We start from the raw sequence: 24,552 nt of genomic DNA on the forward strand, positions 1-24,552 counted from the left end.
TATTTCTCATTTTGTGCTTTGTGTGGCATCAACGAAAGAGTCATCCCGAATGTGTCCCTTAGCTGGTGGTTCTCAGTCCTAGAGGCCATGAATGCTATATTATGCATGTGGCAGCCGTTTACAGAACTTTTGCGGAGTGATGATGCCAAATGCAAGAAATGTGAGGATCTTTGGTCACATATTGCTAGTGATTTGAAAAAAAGTACACTCTACTGCATTCTTAGATTTTTACAGGAAAGTATGACTGTTGCAGTGGACATAATATAAAAACTAGAGTCTGAAAACACCCTTGTCTACCAAGTGTTCAGCATAATTGGTGTAGATGTGAAACATCTCCTTGAGATTAGGCTGGGCGACACTTTTCGTGACTTTGGCACTACAACATATTCCAAGTTAGAGTGTTTGCCACTTGGTAAGCAAAGAAATGTTGAGGAACCTTTTATTTTACAATGTATGAGAAATAGCCCTTCACCAAGCATAGCATTTAAAGTCAATGAAGCCTCACTGTGGTACTCGCACAAGTTATAGATCCCTTCCGTAAAGGGCAATATTTTCAGGAGTTTCAAAAGTACTGCTCATTTTTGACTGCTTCAATAACTCTGAGGGAATATGCGCCCAGTTCAACGCATAGGTTGCAGAAAAGGTCATTTCAACTCTTCTTAAAATGTAAACCCGCGTGAATTTGCAACTTGTATATATGTAACTCTGGCCCCTAGTATCTGTAGTATACATAAGTACTTACCACCATTCTTATGTAATTTTAGAGTTTATCTGTTTGTATCTGTTCTGTTATTCATGTACTTTGAAGTCCTTATGTAAGTAACTGGTTCTACTGTAAAGCGCTCTGACACCTTCGGGTACAGTTCACGCTACATAAAAACGCATAAATAAATAAAGCAGGATGAGGCTGCCAACAGGGGCTGGGAGGTTGCTGGAGGTCAGGTGAGATGGAAAAATGGAGCAGACTGAGGACAAGACAGGTCAGAAGGAACTGAAGAGCTTCCCTGAAACCGTTACCTATCTGCCATAGGGCCTGATTACAAGTTGAGTCGTTATTTATCATCCCTGGTAAAGATACCACGGGGTATGTTATTTATCAGGTGCGATAAATAACACCTATTATAAGTTTATGGGGAATAACATGCATATTTTGGGGTTTAACACACCAAAATCCTCATGATACAGTAAATTCTGTTTGTTTTCCCCTGTTATCTTTTGGTAGGTTTGACCTAAAGAACGTTAACAAATGTTGGGTTATTTAACGCATTCCAATCATTATGCGTTAAATAAAACCAATTCTGTCCCGTGCGTATCTGCATCGGACAGAATTAACCGCCCCAACTTGTAATCAGTCCTATACTGTATTACACACAACAATCCTTAGGCGACGGACAAGAAGGTGGGAGGCAGGACCCAACCAACCTCCCAGTCTAGGGTATAATCAAGGTCCATTGCAAGGTTAGAGATGAGGATGGGATTCATGTGCATCCCTATAGAATAAGGATGGGAGTCCCTGGGATACAGCCAAACTGCAGTGGAGAAAACAAGTTACTTACCTGTAACTGTAGTTCTCCAGTATTGGAAGCTTTCATAGATTCACATGCCTGAATCATTCCCTGTCGTCGAGACGGGAGTCTCCGGTACATAAAAAAGCAATGCTTAGCAGTATAGCAAACTGAAAGAGGCCTCGGCCCATTTCCCTTTTGCAAACCATAACCATTGTTATGTAAAAATGACCAAACTTTTCCCTGAACCAATCAGAGCTCCTCACCCTCTAGAACCCTCCTGAGAGAACCTCTTGCTCCTCAGATTTTTGTGCACTTGTGTATACAACACTTTCCGTGCTGAATCCAAGGTGAGACTCTCAGGGGAGGAGGGTGGGTCGCATGTGAATTCATGAAAGCTTCCAATACTGGAGAACTACAGTTACAGGTAAGTAACTTGTTCTTTTATCCAGTATTGGAGCTTTCATAGATTCACATGCCTGAATCAGAATAGCGAGCAGTGATATAACAAAGCACATTTGCTCTCTTTTTCCGATCATTATATAATACAGCATGAATAAACCATACATAGTAAAATAAAAATGTGCCTGTAAGCAAGAGAAAAGGATGGAGGGATGTAAAGAGGGCTCACCAATATTGGATGATGTTTCTCAGCACCACTTCTCCCACTGCCACATCTGGCTCGGCAGCTGCTTCCAAGCAGTAGTGTCTGGTGAAGGTGTGCGGCGATGTCCAGGTTGCTGCCCTGCAGATATCCTGGATCGGCACTCATGCAAATAACGCAGTGGATGTGAACACTGCTCTCATAGAATGGGCACGAACTCGTGCGTTCAGAGGTTTTCCAGCCGCTTGGTGACAGTAGACAATCGCAATGGAAATCCACCTGGCAATTCCACGTTTTGATAAAGGGAAGCCTTTTCTGGGTGCGCTGATAGCGACAAAAAGCTGTGAAGGCTTGCAAAAGTTCTTAGTCTCTTGTAAATCGAATTTGAGACATCGTTGGACGTCCAGCGAATGCAAAACTCTTTCCGCCGCTGTTGTTGGTTGAGGAAAAAAGCGTTTTAAAACCAATGGTTCATTTAAATGAAAGTCTGTTGGTACTTTAGGAATAAATTTAGGATTAGTCCTAAAATAATTTCATGAGGAGCCGCAGTCAGAGGATGAATCTTGTTTCTTTGACACCAGAGACAAAATCTCTTCCATTTCATCCTGTAGGTTTTGTTTGTACTATCCGCCCTAGCTTTTGAGAGGATGTGTTTACATTCTTCTGAGATATTTAGATGTTGAAACTCACAGTGCTCAGGAGAAAGGCCGCTAAGCGGAAGGAGTTTGGATCCGGATTAAGTACTTGTCCGTGGGACATCGTCAGAAGCGATGGCATTGGTTGGAGGCGAATCGGATGGACTTCCGACAGCAGCAGAAGCTCCGTGAACCAGTGTTGTCTGGGCCACCATGGGGCTATCAGTATCAGCCTGCACGGTTCTTTCTTGATCTTCACAAGCACTCGCTGCAGGAGGGGAATCGGAGGAAAAACGTAGGCAAAGAAGCCGGACCATGCCATCGAAAACGCATTCCCCCAAGACCCTCTCTGGGGAAGCTAGCTTGCGAAGAACTGGCATTTCTTGTTCTCTACTGTTGCGAAGAGGTCTACTGTTGGTTTCCCCCATCTTCGAAAAATGTTGTTTACGACCCTCTGGTCTAACTCCCACTTGTGGCAGGATGACTTGAGCCTGCTGAGAGTATCCACCTTGATGTTTTGATCCCCAGGGAGATGTTCTGCTGTCATGGATATCCCTTGCTTTAGCGCCCATTCCCATATTTCCTGGGCTTCTTGAGAGAGGGAGAGAGATCTTGTTCCTCCCTGCTTGTTTAAGTAGTGCATCGCAGTTGTGTTGTCCGTTCTTATCAACACTGACGACCCTATTATCCTTGGTAGAAAAGCTAGTAATGCGAAGCGGACTGCCCTTAGTTCTAGCAGGTTTATGTGTAATTGCTGCTCGTGTAACTTCCAACGCCCGCTGACTTGAAGGTCTTGAAGAAATGCTCCCCATCCTTCTAGGGACGCATCTGTAGTCACTATCAATGGGGCTGATGTTGTAAGGAATGAACGACCCTGTGAGATATTCTGCTCCTGTGTCTACCATGTTGCTGCCTGAACCATGTCCGGTGTTACCTGGACTACATCCTTGAAGGATCCCTCCGCTTGACGCCATTGTAGATCCAGCTGCTCTTGCAACGGGCGCATTCTTAACCTGCAGTGAGGCACAAGGGGAATGCAAGAGGACATTGTTCCCAGTAATGATTTGTACTTGTGTACTGAAAGACACTTTATTTTTATAAAGTCTTGGAAGAAAGACATAATTTTCAGCTGTCTCTCTTTTGAGGGAAACGCCTTGTTTCTCTCTGGATCCAGAATTGCTCCCAAAAAGGTGATTGTTTTGTTGGTCGAAGGGATGATTTTTCCTCGTGTAGAGTCAGACCTAGCTTGGCAAACAAGTCTATGCAAGAGAAATATCTCCCCTGCTGATATCCTTCTCTGTAGGACGTCTGGCCCCTACCATTAGAGCCTCGAAAAGGAACCTTTCTATATTGTAGAGTTCCTAATGCCTTAGCAGTATCAGTATCTTTTATGATACTTTGTAGTGTGTCATCTAGATGCTTGCCAAACAAATCTTCACCGTTAAAAGGAAGGTCCAAGATCTTATTATGGACCTCTGGTCTAAACGCCGTAGCTCTTAACCACCCTTGTCTGCGTAGTACAGCTTCTCCTCCCAGAGACCTGAAAGCTGTAGCTGCTATATCTATAGCACAATCTATGACTTCTGCCAAAGTCCTCTCCCCCTCTTGTAGAATTTTCCTGGGTTCTTGCCTCTCTGCTTCCGGCACACGGTCAATATATGGCGAAAGGTCACACCACATTTGCCTGTCGTACCTTCCCAGAATAGCCAGGGCATTTGCAGCCTTTACTAGTAGAGCCGATATAGAGGAAAATCTCTTTCCAGCCTCCTACCTTCTCTGTCTGGGGGTGCTGTAATCGGAGCTGACGGATTTCTTGACTTTTGTTGTGCCGCTTGTGTAATAACTGAGTCCGGTTTGGGATGACCCAAAAGACAAGCTGGAGCGTCAGCAGGCGCTTTATATATTTTGTCTAGCCTGGCGAGCACCAGAGTCACTGTAGCTGGTGTTTCCATGACCTTTAGGCCTTCCTCCCAAATATGACTTACAATCGGCAAAGACCGAACAGACCTACGTTCAGCTTTATCCTCCACCATGGCGAGTGCAAATCTTTTTGTGGCCCTCTCCATCAGGTTATGAAATCCACCAATGTCCTCTGGCAGAGAATCCACAGGTTTTGGTGTAGGAGATGAAGGTGACGGAATGAGATAATCGCCCCACTCTTTGCTAGGGTCCGTAATCTCCCCTTCTTCATGGTCATCATCTGTGGTATCTGGATCTTGCTGAGATCTTGGTGGTGGAGATTTCGTAAGAGGCTCTGGCAAGATCTCACGCCTACGTACTGGTGTACCTGGTACAGAGCGTTGTCGAGGTGTAACCTTTGGAATTTCCTTAGAGGTCTGAGGTACAAGATATCTTCTCCTATAATCGTCTAACATGAATTGGAGATCTTTCAATAACGAAGATGGCACACTTGTCATCTCCTCGTGATGCTCCTGGTGGTATTGTTGCTGTTGTTGGGGACCATCCTGCAATCCTTCATACTCATCCTGCGAGTCCTCCTCTTGGTTTTTCACCCATAACTGAGATGGGCTACTAGCATATCCAAAAAGACCACCATCATTTTTGTCCTCCGAATCCTCTTCTTCCAGAAGTTGAGAAGGAACTAATGAAGACACCTTACTAGATGTAATTTCCGGTGTGATATGTCATTTTCCTCGTCGACAATGTAGATTTTTTCTCTTTCTCCTCAGAAGGTGTGGAGGATGGCTTTTTTATAGTAATTTTGACCCTGGGAGGAGATTTTGAAGGCTCTGAGGTAGTTTTCTTCACATGTTTCACCTCTGAAGCATGACCCTTCTTCTCCTTAGTTTTTCCTAAAGGAGATTTTGAGGGACTGCGCCCTGAAGACCCTGAAGTGGTCTTTTTAGGGGCCTTCTCAGGTCTCTCACCCGAGGTATGAGCCTGAGGAGATCTGTTCCTTTTTTGAGATCTCCTAGATGAAGATGACTCCTCCTCACTATCACTTGAGAGGATCTCCTTCCTGGCTTTCACCTTCTGAAGCCAAAGTAATAGTCTTCCCTCATGATCCCTCAAGGTTTTTATGGAAAAGGTACAACATACCTTACAATCCTTTGCCTCATGGTCTGGATAAAGGCAGTAAATGCAGTCTTTATAAGGGTCATCTGTATAGAGCCTTTTCTTAGAGCAGGTGGCACAAGCTCTAAAAAGTCATTTTTTCTCTTTGTCAGCCATGGTAGTAGAAGAAAGAACTTCAAATAAACCAATCTGGAAAATGAGACAACCACAAATCCAAGTCAAAGTGAGTAGAACTGAAGAGTTTGAGCAGAGCTCAAAGGAGACTCCCTAGCACAAGGTGCGGTAGAAAATCTGAGGAGCAAGAGGTTCTCTCAGGAGTGTTCTAGAAGGTGAGGAGCTCTGATTGGTTCAGGGAAAAGTTTGGTCCTTTTTCATAACAAGGGTTATGGGTTGCAAAAGAGAAATGGGCCCAGACCTCTTTCAGTTTGCTATACTGCTAAGCATTGCTTTTGGCATGTGAATCTATGAAAGCTCCAATACTGGAGTAATCTAGGGTGTCTGCCAATACCCCTGCATTCAACATGCACAGGTACAAGCTGACTAACATGTGAGAGATATAAACACTCACAGCGTCCATGTTCAACCCAGTCTGTTCTACGCCTCACGGTAGTACCACCATTTCTCTCCATCCCCCAGTACCTGCAAGAGAGGCCTCGAAATATCCAAGTCTGTGAGGCTAGATGGGGTATTTGAGGAGAGAATGATTTACTATTCTAACTCCAGTTCTCGAATATTTAAGGAAAGTGATGCTCAAGTGCCTTTCGATACCTTCAGCAAACAGGGAGAATAATCATCCCGGCCTGCCAGCTTGGATGAGAACTAGTGGCAGTGGGGTATCGGCAGATGGGAGGGCTCACATTATTCCAACTTCCTACATGTAATGTGGAGACTTGATGGAAGCTTTGGCATTCACCTTTAAAAATATCCTTTATTAGGCCTGGTTTCGTAGGCCTGTGCAAATATCACAGTCTGATTCAGAACGCCTTCAGGCATGCGGTCTCATGACACAAGACAGGGTTGCCTTGTACATTAGTGACGTGGGTTCCATATTGCTGATATCACAGAGAAATAAATACTCCTCTTTCTGATCTGTTGGCTTGAGCACAGAGAAAGCTGTACTTACTTTTACAGTGCGTTATATTTGTCGAGCCATCGTAGTCTGTGGTGGTATTTCCTGGGCATGAAATGCAGTAGCTCTGTCCAAACTCTGGCTGGTACATCCCCATCGAACAACGGATACATCTGTGAGTTGAACTGTTGTAGAAATGTCCAGGTGAACACTGAACTGGAGCAATAAGAAAACAGTTAATTTGCTTACAAAGTTCAAATACACAATTTGACAGTACGTAATTGTTTAAAAACTATATATATCCAGTATATTGGGCTCACTGATATACTTGGAGATATACTTGGAGATAAAATAAGTCACCAGATGACTCCAAGTCCTTGGAGACATCACAATCCAGTCCATATTACTTCTGCAATGTGTAACGTTGCTCCAACTGGTTCAATTGATGTAAGAAAGACTACAAATCCCAGAATGCCCTGCACTGCTAAATGAAAACCAAAAACAGAAGCATGGTGAACCTCATTACCTGATGTCATCTGGTAATTTAAGAGTAAAATGCACACAAAATCTGTAACCTGCTAGTCACACAATACACCTCATTGTAAGAATGATCTTGCTGGGAGAGAGGAGCTATTCTGGCTTGTTTTGATGTGAAGCCAAGGAATACACATGCTACTATTTTCCCAGAACAGAAGCAATGAGATATACTGAACACAGCCAGCCTCACTCCTTTGCCTGGATGATGCAATCTGTAGTCATAATCTGGCATACATTACCAGTAACAAGACTGGCATCGACTCTGACAAGGACAGTAAACTACACTCTCAAAATAAACCATCCAGAGGTTCTCAGAGTCTTTGCAATAAATGCTGTGCCACACACAAGTTCCCACTTGTACTTAGAAACCAAACAAGAACTGCATTCATGCTACTGAGGAATGTGGCACAAGAAATACAGCCAATTATCATAAGAAACAGTTTCAAAGTAGAACACCTGAAAGATGCGTCTATCCATGCAAATACCAAATCCATGCCACCGCTGATAGTACGAGTGCCACCCGTCTGTCCCACTGGACTGGACTTAACATTAACCAAAGCATTTTTTGAGAGAAGATGTCTATTAAGAATGTTTTGCCTGGAGAACAGTATGAAGCATGGTGACCAAATATCCACCCGCCAATGTAGTAAATGGAGATCTGATTTCCAAAGAGGAGATGAAGTTGATGCCATGGACATCACTATCGCCCTGACCTCCGATGAAGAAATATTTCTTTGTTATTACATTCCCAAGCAGGAGAGGGTGTGGAAAGATGTCACTTCAATCACACAGCTGCATAATTTCTGTATATACAACTTATTGGAAGCTCATCAAAATATCTGAACTCCTTTTCGAGTAGGTGGTGCGTGTGGTGTTTGGTTTATTTGTTACTAGCTTATCACTGTTCACCACTAAACAAATCTCTTCAGCTGCGACTCTCTTTCTATTATGCAAGTCTTGGGAGTGGTTGGGTTTAGCGCCTGCTAAGCTTGCATGCTTCTAAGAAGAATCAAATGAGCTCTATGTAGCCATACACATTCAATTTGTAAGTGTGCTACACTTAATCCACTACATCAACTGCCTTGCATGGTTTATGAAAATGGTCCATTATGTTCCAGTGGTGTATTGAGAGTCTGATCCGACCAAATCTTGTCGATTGATTTGCAAGTGATGTTAATGGCCCAGGAACAATCTACATTTATTAAGGACTAGTATTTAACTCCGTAAAACTACACTCGGACACTGTTTCATTCTTACCTTTTGTTTCACAGTCCTGAAATGATGTGGCACCTACGTGCTTACTTCCAAGACCACCTCCACAAGAAAAACATGATGTTCTGCCTTTCTCTGGTTGGTAGGTCCCAAGAGGACACAGATGACATGGTTTAAAACCATCAAGAGAATATTCACCGGGCAGACAATGACCTGCAAGAAAGAAGAAGAACATAGTCTAAAGAAGGAATCTGATACAAACAAGTTGCATTTTTGGCTTCCTCATTTTATTTCCTTTAAAACGCGCAACAACTATTTCCAATGATCTCTGTAGCCATGAGTCAAACATATTGCTTTTTCTATTTTTGGCTTTTGATTTAGTCCCTAAAATGTTTCAAAGTTTATACAAATATTTCTCATTTGTGTGTAGAGAAGAAACACTTTCATGCATACATAGTCCTCCTTTAAATGTAGAAGTATACAGCAGACCTTTAAAGGCAAGAAACAGACATTAATAGGCTCATTGTGATTAGCTCTAAAAAGACAAATGCATAGCATACCCCTCAAGCGCTCGCCCTTTTCCCTTTCTTCCCTTGCTCACTGCTTTTCGACATGTGAATTTGAACCATTTAAAGATGGCGCCTTCCTGAAGATTCTATATGCACCATTGAGATCACTCAGTCCTTTCTCTACATCACTATTATTTACGCTGGGAATAGGCGGCCTGTTTCTTTACGTGATCAAGGCCACTTCTTGGCCAAAACACGTCATAAGATGCTTTGGAAATAAACTTGTTTTTTGGTCTGCAGATCGATTCTGAGTAACTGTATACACTGTTTCTGTTCCTGATTCTGCTACAGGAGTGCTTCTCCAGTTTCACGCACTACCCCCACAATGGTCACTGCCACTTTTGGAATAGATTAACAGTGATCTATATTTCTGGAAAAAGCAAAATAGAAAAAGAACATTTGACATCTGGTATGCCACAATTCGGTATCAAGAACTGAATGGGAGAAGACACACCTACGGAGATGATTAGAGAATCCACGACCTCCTGAAGCTGTGACACAGGATCGCAGAACAGATAGACTCCGACAATTTCGAGCATTCCTTTTCAAAGGATATGCATTACAAAGTAGATTCACACTATACCGAAATCATTAGACAAACTAAATGGAAAAACAATGTGTGCACAATAAGAAAGACAAACAAAGGGAGTTCTTTCTGTAGAAGCGCTCAACATTGTGCAATTGTTTATTTGTGTTACCAGTGTGCTCAGATCCAAGCTCACCAAATGTGAGAAGGGGCAACAATACAAGATTGAGTGAAGTATCATAGGATGACCAAGAAGTACCAACAATGTGGGTTAAAGTAATTGCTGCTCATAAAACAAAAGGACAAGATGGGTCTGCTAAAAAGCAAGAGCCAAATATGGTGTCTTAAAAGATCACTGCTCGTTACTCTTGTGCTAGAGACCGTGCAAATGAATATCTTGGTCGGCCGGTGGTAGGTACTCTCAGCGGTCAGTATATTGTATTATTTGTACCCCAGTGTGCTGTATCCAGATGCTCCTACTTTTGCAGGTGTATCAAGGCCTAATCTTGCAATTTGGAGATACTACTCGGCCATATGGTTTTGGGCATAGATGTTTCTTTTCTGTGTACGCATACGACATTGCTTCTTTTAGAACTTAATTGGACTTGTGATTATAACGCCAGACCTATTATTTTATACGAGTATTTCCTACAGAGACGCATTCTGCCTATATAGTCCACTCAACTTATTGTTTTGGGCTGCTGAATTGAAACTGTCAACTAACAGAGTTTTACATTGCTCCGACAAGACTATCTAGCCTTGAAAAAGTCCAAAGAATGAAACACATGTTAGCTGCTTATGTTGTCTGTATGTATCAAGATTTGGAAATATTTAAAGAATAAAGCTACGTATAAAAGAGAAAAACGAAGATTGGATATGGACTATATATTTATGTCAAAATACTGATACTTGCACAAATAGATATCTACTTACGGACTACTAAAGTGTGCTTTGGTGCTCATTTTTGTACTGCATTAGATACAATATATGGAATACTAGCCTCAAATCATAGAGCACACCTACTCAGATATTATCACTACCTACCTATTTAGGATGCTGTCAAAAGCCACTTCTAAACTGCATGCTATGGTGAGTGGTAAAAGTCAACGTCCCCAAAGAAAGGAGGCGGGATACTCATTCTCTGTTAGATTGACCATTTGAGTCCAGCAATCATGTCCTTAGCCTATTCTCAAGAAGTGGGCAGGAGCATGAATACAGTACAAACGTTGGTACTGTCTTGACACATTGCCCACCCTGGAGAAAGGAGCAATAAACATTTGATAAAGAAAAAGCCTTTGAGGAGGTAGTGACCCGTTTGGTGCTTTTCTTGTAACCTAAATAGCAAAGGCAGGCAGCTCTAATGCGAAAGGGCCAGCCATGACCATGGAAATTCCTTATTGTGGATTATTTGTAGCCTAAATGGCATAGGCAGGCAGCCCTAGCTAGAGGGCTAAGACCTTGGAAATGAACAGAAGTTACTTACCTGTAAACTGTGGTTCTCCATTATTGGTCTCTTTCATAGATTCACATGCTTGAATAATTCCCCGTCGTCGAAGTGGGAGTCCCACGGTACATATCATAGTAGTAAGAAAACATATATACATAATATATATATATATATAAAATATACATATATACATATATAAATATAAATATAAATATTTAAAATATTATTCATAATGATAATATTTCACAGTATGTATAATTTAAAATAAGTCTTGAAGTACCATAGAACAAAATGAGCCAAAAGTTTTAAAGTAGCATAGAACACAATTAGGCCCATAGAAAGCATTGAAGGAGAGCTCACTTTAGTAACATATCTAAGTCATTATAATAGTCCACATTCCAGCCAATCAAGCTACAGCACCCTCTAGAACCTTTTCCTCAGAAGCTCAAGCCCTCAGATTTTCGTAGCACCAAAGTGACCAAGTGCATGAGGAGAAGAGAGCCTCTGAGGGGAGGAAGGGTGGGTCGCATGTGAATCTATGAAATCAATCAATCAATCAATCAATCATGCCATTTGTATAGCGCACTACTCACCCGGGAGGGTCTCAAGGCGCTTGGGGAGAGGGGTATGCTACTGCTCGAACAGCCAGGTCTTGAGTTGTTTCCTGAAGGCGAGATGGTCCTGGGTCAGCCGAAGGTGGATGGGGAGGGAGTTCCAAGTCTTGGCAGCCAGGTAAGAGAAGGATCTTCCTCCGGCGGTGGCTCTTCGGATGCATGGTACGGCTGCGAGGGCGAGGCTGGTGGACCGTAGCTGGCGGGTGGGCGTGTAGAAGGTCAGGCGGTCGTTGAGGTACTTGGGGCCCAGGTCGTGGAGAGACTTGTGTGCGTGGGTGAGGAGCCGGATCGTGATCCTCTTGTCGACGGGAAGCCAGTGCAGGTTCCTCAGGTGGCTGGAGATGTGGCTGCGTCGGGGGACATCCAGGATGAGTCGGGCGGAGGCGTTCTGGATGCGCTGGAGTCTTTTCTGTAGCTTGGCTGTGGTTCCGGCGTAGAGGGCGTTTCCGTAGTCCAGTCGGCTGGTGACGAGTGCCTGGGTGACAGTCTTCCTGGTCTCGGTCGGGATCCAGCGGAAGATCTTGCGAAGCATACGCAGGGTGTTGAAGCACGATGAGGAGACGGCGTTGACTTGTCTGGTCATCGAGAGGGAGGGGTCCAGGATGAAGCCCAATACTGGAGAACCACAGTTTACAGGTAAGTAACTTCTGTTCTTCTCCAGTATTAGGGGTGTCTTTCATAGATTCACATGCTTGAATAAGAGTAGAAAGCAGTACTCCATAATAAGTATCATAAAAGGCACAGAGGAAAGTTGCAGTGCATAAAACATATAACGTGAATACAACCTTTTATGATAGGAGGCGGGAAGCAACAGAAGTTCACCTTATTTGAAGAGGTTTCGAAGCACCGTCTGACCCACAGCAGTGTCCGCAGCGTTGACTGCCTCCACAGTAGTGCCTTGTGAACGTGTGTCTGCTGGACCATGTTGCCGCCCTGCAGATCTGATGTATCGGCACTCCAGCAAAGAGGGCAGTGGAGGATGCAACAGCCCTCGTTGAGTGTGGTGCACCGGAGCAGAAAGAGGCTTGCCAGCCCGTTGATGGCAGAAAGAGATGGCAGAAGAAATCCACCTAGCAATGGATTGTTTAGTGACTGGATGTCCCTTGCGCATTCGGCCATAGGCCACAAACAGCTGGTCTGATTTGCGAAAGGAAGCAGTACGCTGAATATAGAATTTAAGGCAGCGTTTTAAGTCCAATGAATGAAGAGAGCGCTCAGTGGGAGACTGAGGGTCTGGGAAAAAAGTTCTGAGAATGACAGGTTCATTGAGGTGAAGGGACCTTGGGAATAAATTTAGGATTTGTACGAAGAGTAACAGCATCCTTGGAGAATTGTAGAAAAGGAGGCTGGACGGTGAAAGCTTGAATGTCACTCACTCGCGGATGTAAGGGCGAGCAGGAGAGCAACCTTCCAGGTGAGGATGTTCGATTCTGCTGAATGAATGGGTTCAAAAGGAGGTCTAAGGAGCTGAGATAAGACCAGATTTAGGCGCCAAACAGGTGGTGGACGCCGGATGGGCGGAAACATCCGGAACAGGCCTCTAAAGAACTGACGAATGATCCAGGAGGAGTACAGTGACGTGGTACCATCATGGCGGAAACGGGAAATCGCAGCCAGGAAAACTCTAAGAGTGGAATGCGAAAGTCCCGAGTTTGCCAGCAGGAGGAAAAAAGGCAGGATCTGCTGAGGTGTGGCGAGCATCGGATTGAGTTGTTCCTTGTGGCACCAGACACAAAACCGTTTCCATTTCAATTTATAGGTCTTAATCGTCGAATGAGCACGTGCCTGAGCAAGCACCTCCCTGCATTCAGGAGTGATAGTCAAGTGTGCAAACTCATTGTGCTCAGGTTCCAAGCATGTAACTGGAGAGACGCCGGATACGGATGGCAATCTGCCCTCGGCTCATGGTGAGCAGATGAGGAAGAGGGCGAAGAAGAACAGGATCGCACTGGGAGAACAGAAGGAGATCCGTGAACAATGGGCGACGTGGCCACCTGGGCGCAATCAGTAGGACATGGCATGGTTGAAGTCTCATCTTGTGCAGCAGGCGTGGGATCAGAGGTATTGGAGGAAAAGCGTAAACAAATTTGTTTGACCAGTTGATCGAAAACGCATTCCTGCTCGATCCTTTGTGGGGATGGCGACTTGCGAAGCGTAGGCATTTACGGTTGATCGGAGTCGCAAACAGATATAACCACGGTTAGCCCCACAAGCGAAATATGTACTCCAAGGTCGGTTGATGGAGTTCCCACTCGTGATTGTCTGTTGCCGATCTGCTGAGGGAGTCGGCAAGGGCGTTGGATACCAGGCATGTGAACCGCTGACAGCTGGACGTGATGGTGGATTGCCCATTCCCAGATCTATTGTGCTTGTCTGACCAGCAGAAGAGATTTTGTACCTCCTTGTTTGTTGAGGTAGTGCATACTGGTGGTGTTGTCTGTACGCACCAGTAGCGATTTTCCTTCCACCAGTGTCCGGAATGATTTTAGGGCGAGGAAGATGGCCAAGAGCTCCAGGCGGTTTATGTGCCATTTGCATTGAGCTGCCGTCCATTTGCCTTTGACTGACAAACCTTCGAGGTGTGCACCCCAACCCTCCAGTGAGGCATCCGTTGTGAGGGTAAGCGTGGGATCCGCAGCCTGAAAAGGCGATGTTTGGGAGGTGGGCCCACCATTCCAATGCACTCTGAATGCGGGGGGTCAAGTTGACCTTGTCGTTGAACGACCCCGAGACTTGTCTCCACTGCTTGTCCAATTCCTCTTGGAGACTCGCATGTGAAGCCTGCAATTTTGAATCAGGTGTATGCAGGAGGATGCCATGCTGAGAAAGGATTTCAACATCCGGACAGAAGCGGACCTTCTTGATCGTAGAAGAGCCACTAACTTTATCATGCGAGTTTGTCGCTCCTGGGAGACAAACACCTTTGCCAGACGAGAATCTATCATTGCCCCCAGAAAGATTCTTTGCTGGGATGGACAAAGATGGGATTTCTCGTGATTGATTGAAAGGCCCAAGGTGTGAAAAACAGACAGGCAAGTTTGAGTGTGTTATTCCGCTGCCTGGAAAGTTTGAGCCTTTATCAGGCAGCCGTCCAAATAAGGGTAGAACTGAATGCCCTAAAAGCGAAGAAATGCAGCTACCGGAGCCATGATCTTTGTGAAAACTCTCGGCGCAGAGCGAAGTCCGAAAGGTAATACTTTGAATTGGTAGTGTTTCGATCCCACAGTGAAGCGTAGATATTTCCTGTGTTTGTGATGTATTGGCACATGAAAATATGCATCTTGGAGGTCGATGGTGGAGAGAAATTCTCCTTGGTTGAGGAACTGTAACATTTCCAATAAGGTCAGCATCCGAAATGTTTGGGATTTGATGAACTTGTTGAGAGCTCGAAGGTCCAGGATTAGGCGCCACTCTCCTGATTTATTCTTGATTAGAAAAAAGCTGGAATAAAGCCCTTTCCCTGTTGTAATCGAGGAACCACTTCGACAGCCCCTTTCTGTATCTTGAGCTTGACCTGAGCAAACAGTTCTTTCAGATGAGCTGGGGGAGGACCAGAGGGTGGACGGGTGGGAGGAAATTTGGTGAATTCGAGAACGTGGCCCTTTAAGATGACGTCCAGGACCCAGCGATCCGAAGTAATTTTCGACCAATCGTAGAAGTGCTGGGAGATTTGTCCTCCAATCTTCAGAGTAGGAGAACACGTGATGTGGGGAAAGTCACTGTTTTTTGGAAGTAGCACCTCCTCTGTAGGTGTTCTTTTTCCTATAAGGTCTTGAATCGGATTGCCTACTCAGGTTCTGATAGGTGTATCGCTGCTTGTTATCTCCATAGGAACGATACTGGGAGGAGCCACGAAAATTGGAGGAAGCACCTCTGCCACGTGCCCCTCGAAAAGGCCGTTTCTTGTATTGAAGGGACCCCAGGGCACGAGCCGTGTCCGTGTCCTTCTTGATGGACTCCAGTGCTTCATCCACGTGCTTGCCGAAGACGTTTTCCCCATCAAAAGGCAAGTCGAGCACTCTCGCTTGGACCTCAGGCCGAAAAGTTGTAGACTTGAGCTAGCCTTGCCTCCTTAAGACCGCAGCACCTGCGAGTTGCCTGAAACCGGTCGATGAAATGTCAACTGCGCAGTCGATAATCTCCGAGGGGATCTTTTCCCCTTCCTGCACAATCATCTGGGCTTCGGCTCTGGAGGAATCCGGAAGTAGGGAAACCAGCACCGCAATCTCTGACCACATTTGACAGTCATAACGTCCAAGGAGGGCTAAGGCGTTCGCTGCCCTAACCGTCATGGCTGCCATAGTGGTCAATTTCTTCCCAATGGAATCCAAATGGCGACCTTCCTGGTCTGGAGGGGAAGTCAGAGGTGTCGCTGGATTGCGCGATCTCTTCTGTGCCGCTTGCGTAATGACTGAATCAGCCTTGGGGTGTGATATAAGGCATGCCGGTGAGTCTGCAGGCGCCTTGTATTTTTTATCAAGCCGGGGAAGCACGGCTGGTAAGGAATTCGGTCGTTCCATGAGTTTGAGCCCCTCTTGCCAGATGAAGTCAATAATTGGGATGGTATGAATTTGCTTCTGAGGCCGAACTTTAAAATCATAGAGGAAGCAGTCTTGTTGCTTGACTTCCATAGTCAAATGAAAACGTTTTACGGCACGCACCATCAGAGTGTGGAAACCTCCAATTTCCACTGGTGGAGAAGCCAGGGGAGATGTTGGTGGAGTAGATGGTGTTTGGGCCCTATAGTTATCCCAATCAGCAAGGACGTCGACGTCGTCGTCGTCCTGGTCAGTATCTTGGCGGACAGCATCATCACTGTCCGTGTCTGGTTGTGTGCCTACTGGAGACCTTGGTGGAGCAGCAGTAGGTCTCGGCGTTGGTGCTGGAGGTTGAGGAGTGGAAGAAGCTGGTGCAGAAGGTGGAAATCTGCGATTATAGTCAACCAACATGTGTTGAAGGTTCGACACTAGAGACAGTGGAATGTGTGTCATAGGGACCCCATGGTCAACATCCGAGTGATCATCATGTACAGGGAAGAGTGTTTCCTCGACCTCATTGTCGTCATCTTCATATTCCTTGCACTTAATGTGTAACACCTAAGGACTTGACGCAGGACGAAAAGTTTCATCCACATAGGAACCATCGGAAGAGTTCTTTTCTGCAGACTCAAATAACTTAGCCGGAGGTTGAGAATCACCCTTGAGAGGACTCAAATCCAGTGGAGCGGGACGTTTGACAACCGAAGCCGTCACCATTGCCAAGGAATATTTCTACGGTTCCGTCGACAAACTCTTAGAGATTTTTGACTTTTCAAGACCAAGAGTCGACGAGGAAGCAGAAGTCGTCGACGGAGGCTGGACCATCACCTTAGATGCAGATGTCGACGATGATGAGTGTTTCACCTTCGACGGTGCAGTCGATGAAGAGGTAGCCGTCGACGTAGATCTTGTCATCGACGAGGCAGTTGTCGACGATGAAGGTACCTTCGACTATGAAGGTACCGTCGACGATGATGATCTCGTCGACGAGAGTGGCGCCGTTGACGAAGGTGGTGCCGTCGACGGGAGGCGCGTCGACGAGGTCTTCGTCGACGAGGTCTTCGTCGACGAGAGTTGTTTCGCCTGGGTCGTTGACGAGGCAGGCTTCTTCGCCGTCGACGAGATCTTAATAATAGAGGAGATGGGTCTCACCTCTGGGATCGTCGTCGACGAGGTCGTCGTCGTAGTCGTTGATCTCGTCGACAAAGAACATGTCGTCATCATAGTGAGTACAGCGTCGAGGGATCTTGTAGTCGTCGACGGGCGCGTTTTAGATGACGAGGGCACAGCCTGGGATTGCGACGCCAGAGAACCAGGTCCCGCAGGCGTAGACGCCGGCAAATCCCGTGGAGAGACAGATTTTTCCAGAAACAACTTCTTCTTCAAGAAAGGAGAAGGCAACTCCGTGTCTGACCCACGCTTAAAGGAGACCTTAGAGTGGTAAGAAGACACTCTCCACATCAGAAGCTGGATTATCTGAAGTCTGCAACTTCTGAAGCCACAGAAGGAGACGGGCCTCTCTATCCCTTAGGGTTTTTGAAGAAAATGTCTTGCAGTCCTTTACCTCGTGGTCTGGGTATAAACAGTAAATACACTTACTGTGAGGGTCCTCATGGAACAGGCATAGCTTCCCACAGGAAGTGCAGGGTGTGAATAATGACTTCTTTGTAGACATTCTTGATAAAATTGACAACATTTGGAAGTTGTGAGAAAAAACTGAGCAGAGCTCAGGGAGACTCCCTTCACACGACATGTGGTACAAAATCTGAGGGCTTGAGCTTCTGAGGAGAAGGTTCTAGAGGGTGCTGTAGCCTGATTGGCTGGAATGTGGACTATTATAATGACTTAGATATGTTACTAAAGTGAGCTCTCCTTCAATGCTTTCTATGGGCCTAATTGTGTTCTATGCTACTTTTGGCTCATTTTGTTCTATGGTACTTCAAGATTTATTTTAAATTATACATACTGTGAAATATTATTATGAATATTATTTTAAATATTTACATTTATATATGTATATATGTATATTTTATATATATATTATGTATATATGTTTTCTTACTACTATGATATGTACTGTGGGACTCCCACTTCGACGACGGGGAATTATTCAAGCATGTGAATCTATGAAAGACACCCCTAATACTGGAGAATCCTTTTTACCAAAAAGAATTATCAGACACCAGGGCAGTCAGTAGGCATTGATCTGATTATCTATGCTACCAAGCAGAAATCTAACAGGGAATCCTCAACAAAACTCTGACAGGGGATTTATTGCTGTACCTAACATTCTTTGAAAATTATGCAGGATCAGAGTATCCTCCAGGTGTTTTTATTTTTAAATGTCTTGAGAACACTTGAGTGCACATCAAGTTCAAAGTTCAAAATTAGCTTTATTCGACTTTAGTTGCAAAATCATAAAATATCACAACATATTAAAAAAAAAAACATTTAAAAAGTTTAAAGGAAAACAATCGCCATATATTTACACAAAAAAAAGATCATATTTCAGCCACAATCAAAACTTTCCTGTTAATTCATAGCAGGCAGATAGAATAATTTGAAGAATACAAATGACTATCGCCATACATTTTCAATAGCTAAGATTGAACGAAGAAGAAACAATCAATTTAATTTCATGAATTTAAACATAAATGTTTCCTTGTTAGAAACGAAAAGATAAAACGCAACAGATGACGTGCATTGTGGCCTACGTTACCCCAAACTTAAAGTGTTCCGGAGGTCAATCGAATTTCTCAAGTAAGAGGAGACCGCTTTTACCACAAATGCTGTTTCAAGCTGCTTCAGTTTAAAAAAAGCTGCTCTGGAGCTCCTTATTCCCCATTTTATAAGGATCGGCTTCAAAAACCTCTTCTTGGGGGTCACGTAATGTTTACAGAACAGGATAGAGTGACTATTAGATTGGACTGATGTGTCGTCACAAGGACACTTCCCTAGCGACTTTGACCAATCATTACAATTGGGAAAAGTTATCAGACGATAAAATGTATCCGCCCTGAACCTAGTCGCAACATTCTCGCATAGGGGCTAGCTTCCAACAGAAGATATGATTGTATGCCTACGTGTGGATTTAGTTTCTGGTTTACCAGAAATGTGTGTTTATCCTTTTCTGCCAACCACCTTTTATGGTCTAAAAACTCCAGAATAAATTTTTTGAGAGTGAGTTTTGGAACCATTTCTAAGCACTTAGGGTGATCATAGTATTCTTTGTGTCCTATATCCGAGGTCATGGTTTTAATAAAATGTAACCAGTTAATATTAGCTGCTCCGTCTAACGCTAAACAATCTAAAACAATATCTCTGTTTAGGGACGTTTCTGGGGTGACCCAAATTTTGTGCCAAAGGAGCAGAGGGGATGATTTAATCGTATCCTCTACAAACGGTATCCCCAGTTCGCTGTGGATAAAAGAAGTAGACAAGGATTTGGGGGCAGCCAGTAAGTAACAAAAAAAATCATTTTTAGCTCGTTGGATCTGATCAGCACTAACAATCCCCCAAATCCCAGCACCATAGGTACCCGTAGGGATACATTTCGCTTGATAAATTTGGGTTAGTTCCTTCACTGGGCGCCCGCCCAGTTTCCTGGAGAAGTTTATCAAAGCGCTGTTCGCCCTGGTAATAGCCAGTTTTCTGGCGAACACTGCCTCTTTCCAGCTCCCCCTGCTATCAAAAGTGACTCCTAAATAACAGAAACTGTCCGTATTTTTGATCTTATCTTTCCCCAGATGGATTGCCTCACTGTGTTTTTTGGAATTACTACATGTCATAGAATATGTTTTAGACACGTTAATCAATAACCCACGAGTCTTCATGTATTCTGAAAATTCAGCTACAGCCCTTTGTAGGCCGATGGCGGTGCGAGACATTATTGCTGCGTCATCAGCGTACAAAAGGATGGGGATGGGGAACAGCGGGGTAATCAAACTGAAAGTTTCTTAGGTGTTCTCCCACGCTGTTGATATATAGGGTGAAAAGAAAGGGCGCTAAAATGCACCCTTGGCGCACACCTCTTTTAATATTAAATTTCTCAGAACAAGCCCCCCTCTCCCGTAGCGTACCCTAGCCCCCGCCTCCCTATACAATTCTCTAATAAATAAAAGGAGCTGATGGTCTATACCCATGTCTCTGAGCGTCTTCCATAGTATGGAGTGGTCTACACAGTCAAACGCAGAACTTAAGTCCACGAATGTGATGAATAGGCTTTCCTTCTTGGCTTGAGTATATTTGGCGGTCAGCAACACCAGGTTTAGACCCTGTTCTATTGAGTCCTTTCCACTGCGGAAACCATATTGAAGATTTGAAATAATATTTTTATCCTCCGCCCAGACTTGAAGTCTATTCAGGATGATTCTACCCGCTACCTTCATTAAGGCGTCCAAAAGGATATAGGTCGATAGCAGACCGGATTGTTCCTGTCCCCCTTTTTAAAAATGGGTACAACCACATCATCTGGCCAAGTAGAGATAAAACCCAACGCGTTTGCACAATTTAGAACATTAGTTAAAAGAGGTGACCATAAAGATAATTCAGCTTTATACAAGTCAATCGGAACGCCATCCGGGCCCGGAGCTTTACCAGAGGCACTATCCTGAATAGCCTTAATGACCTCCGTATGCTCAAAGACGACCCCCAACGGGAATGGCTTTAGAGACTCCTGGTTTTCCCAGGCATATTCCGTCCCAGGGGCAATAGGATTTTTATAAAGATTAGTGAAATGTTCAACCCAAATATCCCCAGGTATAGCTATATCAATAATGTCTATTTATCTTTCTGACAGAAAAGGGGCGTTTACAGCTCTCCAGAAAGCTATATTGTCTTTTTTTTAAACAAGCATCATGGAGATTCTGCCAGATTTCTGCTTTTAGCTCTTTTTTTCTTCTGGCTATTGCCACCCTATACAATTTCCGAGTCTGTCTTACCAGTGACATTGTTCTGGGGATTTGGTGTAAAGCCCTTTTCAGATTCTGGTGCGCCTTTGTACAATTTTTGTCAAACCAACTCTTTGCTTGGTAAGTACGGGTTTTGAAATCTCTAGTCAGCATTTTATTAATTTCAGATGTTATTTCCCCGAAAGCATCAAGGACTTGCTCATTACTTACAGGCAATGAAAGGCAGATTTTAAGCTGGTCGTAGATTTTAATAACCAATTTATGCATAAAGGTTTTTGTGTCTATTTTTGCCCACTTAATACGATAGCCATTAATACTAGCCAAATTTATTGAGGTATTATAAATTACACCCAAAGTCGGCTCACGTCCCTTTTTTGCCAGACAAAAAGAGATAGGGTTGTGATCGCTATGGGCAGCGTCTAATGTTTCCCACGACAACACTAAGGACCGGTGTCTAGAGGATAGAAGGGTGAAATCGATTATAAAGTTCACCCCTCTCCCATTAAATGTTGGTTTAAAAATGCTGGTGGCGAACAATTTTCATTAATGTAGCCCAAATCAAACTCATGTGTCACTAAGTTCAACAAGTCCCCTAGCTTAGAATGACTAAAATGGGTTGGTATATCTTCCCTGTCCTCAGCCAGATGACAAGTGCCTGTGGCATAGCTGGTACAGAGACAACAGTTGAAATCACCGACCCATAAAAGGGCTAGGTCTCCATCTCCGTTTTTTTCTAGCTCCCACACTCGTCTTCTGAGACTAGATATTATCTCTTCCCATTGCGACGCATGGGCGTTGTTATAAAAATTTATAATAGCAATGTTCTTTACGCCCATCCAACTGACTATCACAATCTGGTAACACTCTGCCGAAATGAACTTGATCGTTTTATTCCCTGATGCGTTTGAAATATAGGTGCATAGACCCCTTTATTTCTGCCATGGGTACTAATGTTGGCAGGAGTATTAAAGGTTTGATATCCCAGTAAATGAATGTCATAGGCCGTCCAGGTTTCCTGGAAACACAAGATATTGTGATTGTTTACGATCTCAAACCAATCAGGGTGGTCCACTTTATCCTTAAGACCTTCTATGTTCCAGGAAATAATCAGCTGACCCCTCTGGGAACACCTAGTGGTAGGATCAAACTGACCCCCCCTGGAACTATTCTTAGAATCACCTTTTCTCCTGTCTGTTATGTCGTTGGCAGAGGCTAGGGGTATGTCATGCTCCTTCACATGCTCTTTAGTCGAGTTAGTGAGTCTATCAGCCCCCTCTAAACCAGAAAGAGGCGCAAAGCGATTTGAGGTGGCAATGTATAACCTGGGGGCCACCGCAGTCGTGGCGTACGGGTATCTTGGTCTCAGAGGCTTTTCTACTATGGACCTTGGGTAAAAATAACTAAGGTCTCGGGTGGATATTCCACCCTCGTAGCCATCTGGTTACCAATCTCTTATATAGTTTGTCGCCCTATAATCCTTGAAATTAATAATAACGATGTACCCATCTAGATCCTTTTGTTTTGTATCCACCCACCCACATCTTCTAACATGAAGAATTTCGCTGTTTATGTTACGAGGTAATGGCCTATTCACTCGTAACCAATGCACTACCTTGTTCTTAAGATTCTGATAGGCTTCAAATTTCCCCTCTGTTAGTTCGGGAACCCCAGTCAGGATAATGATGTATGGTACTGCTTCAGGTGGTAAATCTATGCAGTATGCTTGTCCTTTTAAATTTAAGTCCTGGTATGGTCTCCCTGTTTCTCGTCCTTGTTCATGCCTGTAGTTATTATTACCATGCGCTTTATCTCTACCTTCCCCGGGAGAGTGCACATCTCCTGATGGCCTTCCAGAATGACTTGGATATTGGTATAAATAACTCCCAGAACATTCAACAACCTAGACTAATCAATCTAGTAACCAAAACATTTGTCAAACCTATTCAGTGTTTCACACACCACATTGAGAGTTGTGCGGATGAAATGAAACAATCACCATTAGCCTAATAATAATTGCAGATTTGCCCTTTACCCTATCTGTGATTTTATCTGGTATCTCCACATAAGCTAAACTTCTACTATCATATGCTGACCAGCCAAATCCTGTGCCCAAAGTCTTAAGTTATATGGGATAGGGCGGTTTGAAGCAATACTGCTGATGACTGAGTGTGCCACCAAACTGTATTGTTCAATTAGCTCAACCAAGGTATCACAGTGAGTGATGGACAAGGCAGCACAATTTTGAAACTTACTCCAGCCAGTTTGCTCCTTTTCTTACATTGAGGTCCACAGGAACTTTCAGAGGGAAGGAAAGTGCCTTCTAAGTCTGTAGACCAGGCTATGGCTCATCATCAATAAATATTGGGCGAAGATCAGATCATGATTGTGGTATTCTAATGCACTAAACAAAAAAGATGACTTACCAAATGGCTTGACACTAAGCACTACTGACACTTTGGCAGCAAACGAGTTATGACATCCAAGAGCTGTCACAAAGATCCTCTTGAGTGATCAAGGCTTCAGTATACAGCAGTACAGTGATGGCACCTTGCAGTATATGAGGTTTTTAGAGGATTAAAAGCCATGCAAGGATCCCATGCCAAGTCCATCAGCGTCACCATGAAAAATAAGATCCCACTATCACCTACTACTAAAGCACAAGCATACATGCCAGCAGCAGATTTCTGAGTAAAGGTATAAGCCATTGTTTATGTATAGATTGATGGCAGCCATGCATTACTCATTGACAACCAATTTTTAAGAGCTACAAATCATGTATGACAAATTCTTCAATGAAACCTGCAGAGAAGATGACCTTCACTGGAGGTAAATGCAATACTAGTAGCCAAAGTATAGTCAAACACTGGCTTAAAAATGCAAATAAGAAAAAAGGCAGATGTATGCCTTCTCAGTGTATGCTCTATGATTATTTATGCTTTTCCATCAGATCATGAGCCTAACCGCAGAACTCCTGTAATTGAGGAAGGAGCTCAACTACAAACTCTTTAAGCAGCTGCTTCCTTATTTCTCCCAAATACTTACTAGCTGTGACGGGTCCACTGACCTAATTAAGACTGGGATGAAGTCTCCAGTACAGCAAGTCCATACTATCCCCTTTCTGAACATGCACATGATCTTTGAATCAGCCTGCTCCCAATCCAAGGTCACCACTGCAGTCTAATGGTACAGCACACTAAGTTTCCTGTAGCTAGATCTCGGTTATATAAATTAAAAGAATACAGAAATTCATCCATTTTCTAATCTATGTACATGCACTGCACGGTACAAACACTGCTTCTTCTCCAGAACACTCACTTTGACCATACACATGAAACTCATTCAACCCTCTA

At 44.0% G+C, this 24,552-nt stretch overlaps 1 protein-coding gene across 9 annotated transcripts in view; it reads right to left on the reverse strand.

The window, feature by feature from the left end:
• Positions 1–24,552, reverse strand: part of SCUBE2 (signal peptide, CUB domain and EGF like domain containing 2) — a 676,704-nt gene that overhangs the window by 60,181 nt on the left and 591,971 nt on the right. For all 9 annotated transcript variants that reach the window (XM_078680979.1, XM_078680981.1, XM_078680980.1 and 6 more), the window contains 2 exons: positions 8,644–8,811; positions 6,904–7,065 (listed from right to left, as the gene is read on the reverse strand). In XM_078680979.1, coding sequence (XP_078537105.1) covers positions 6,904–7,065; positions 8,644–8,811 — 330 coding nt within the window. The remainder of the gene's footprint in view (positions 1–6,903; positions 7,066–8,643; positions 8,812–24,552) is intronic.

The sequence above is a fragment of the Lissotriton helveticus genome, chromosome 3_1 (genome assembly GCF_964261635.1).
Source record: "Lissotriton helveticus chromosome 3_1, aLisHel1.1, whole genome shotgun sequence".
Taxonomy (NCBI): Eukaryota; Metazoa; Chordata; class Amphibia; order Caudata; family Salamandridae; genus Lissotriton; species Lissotriton helveticus.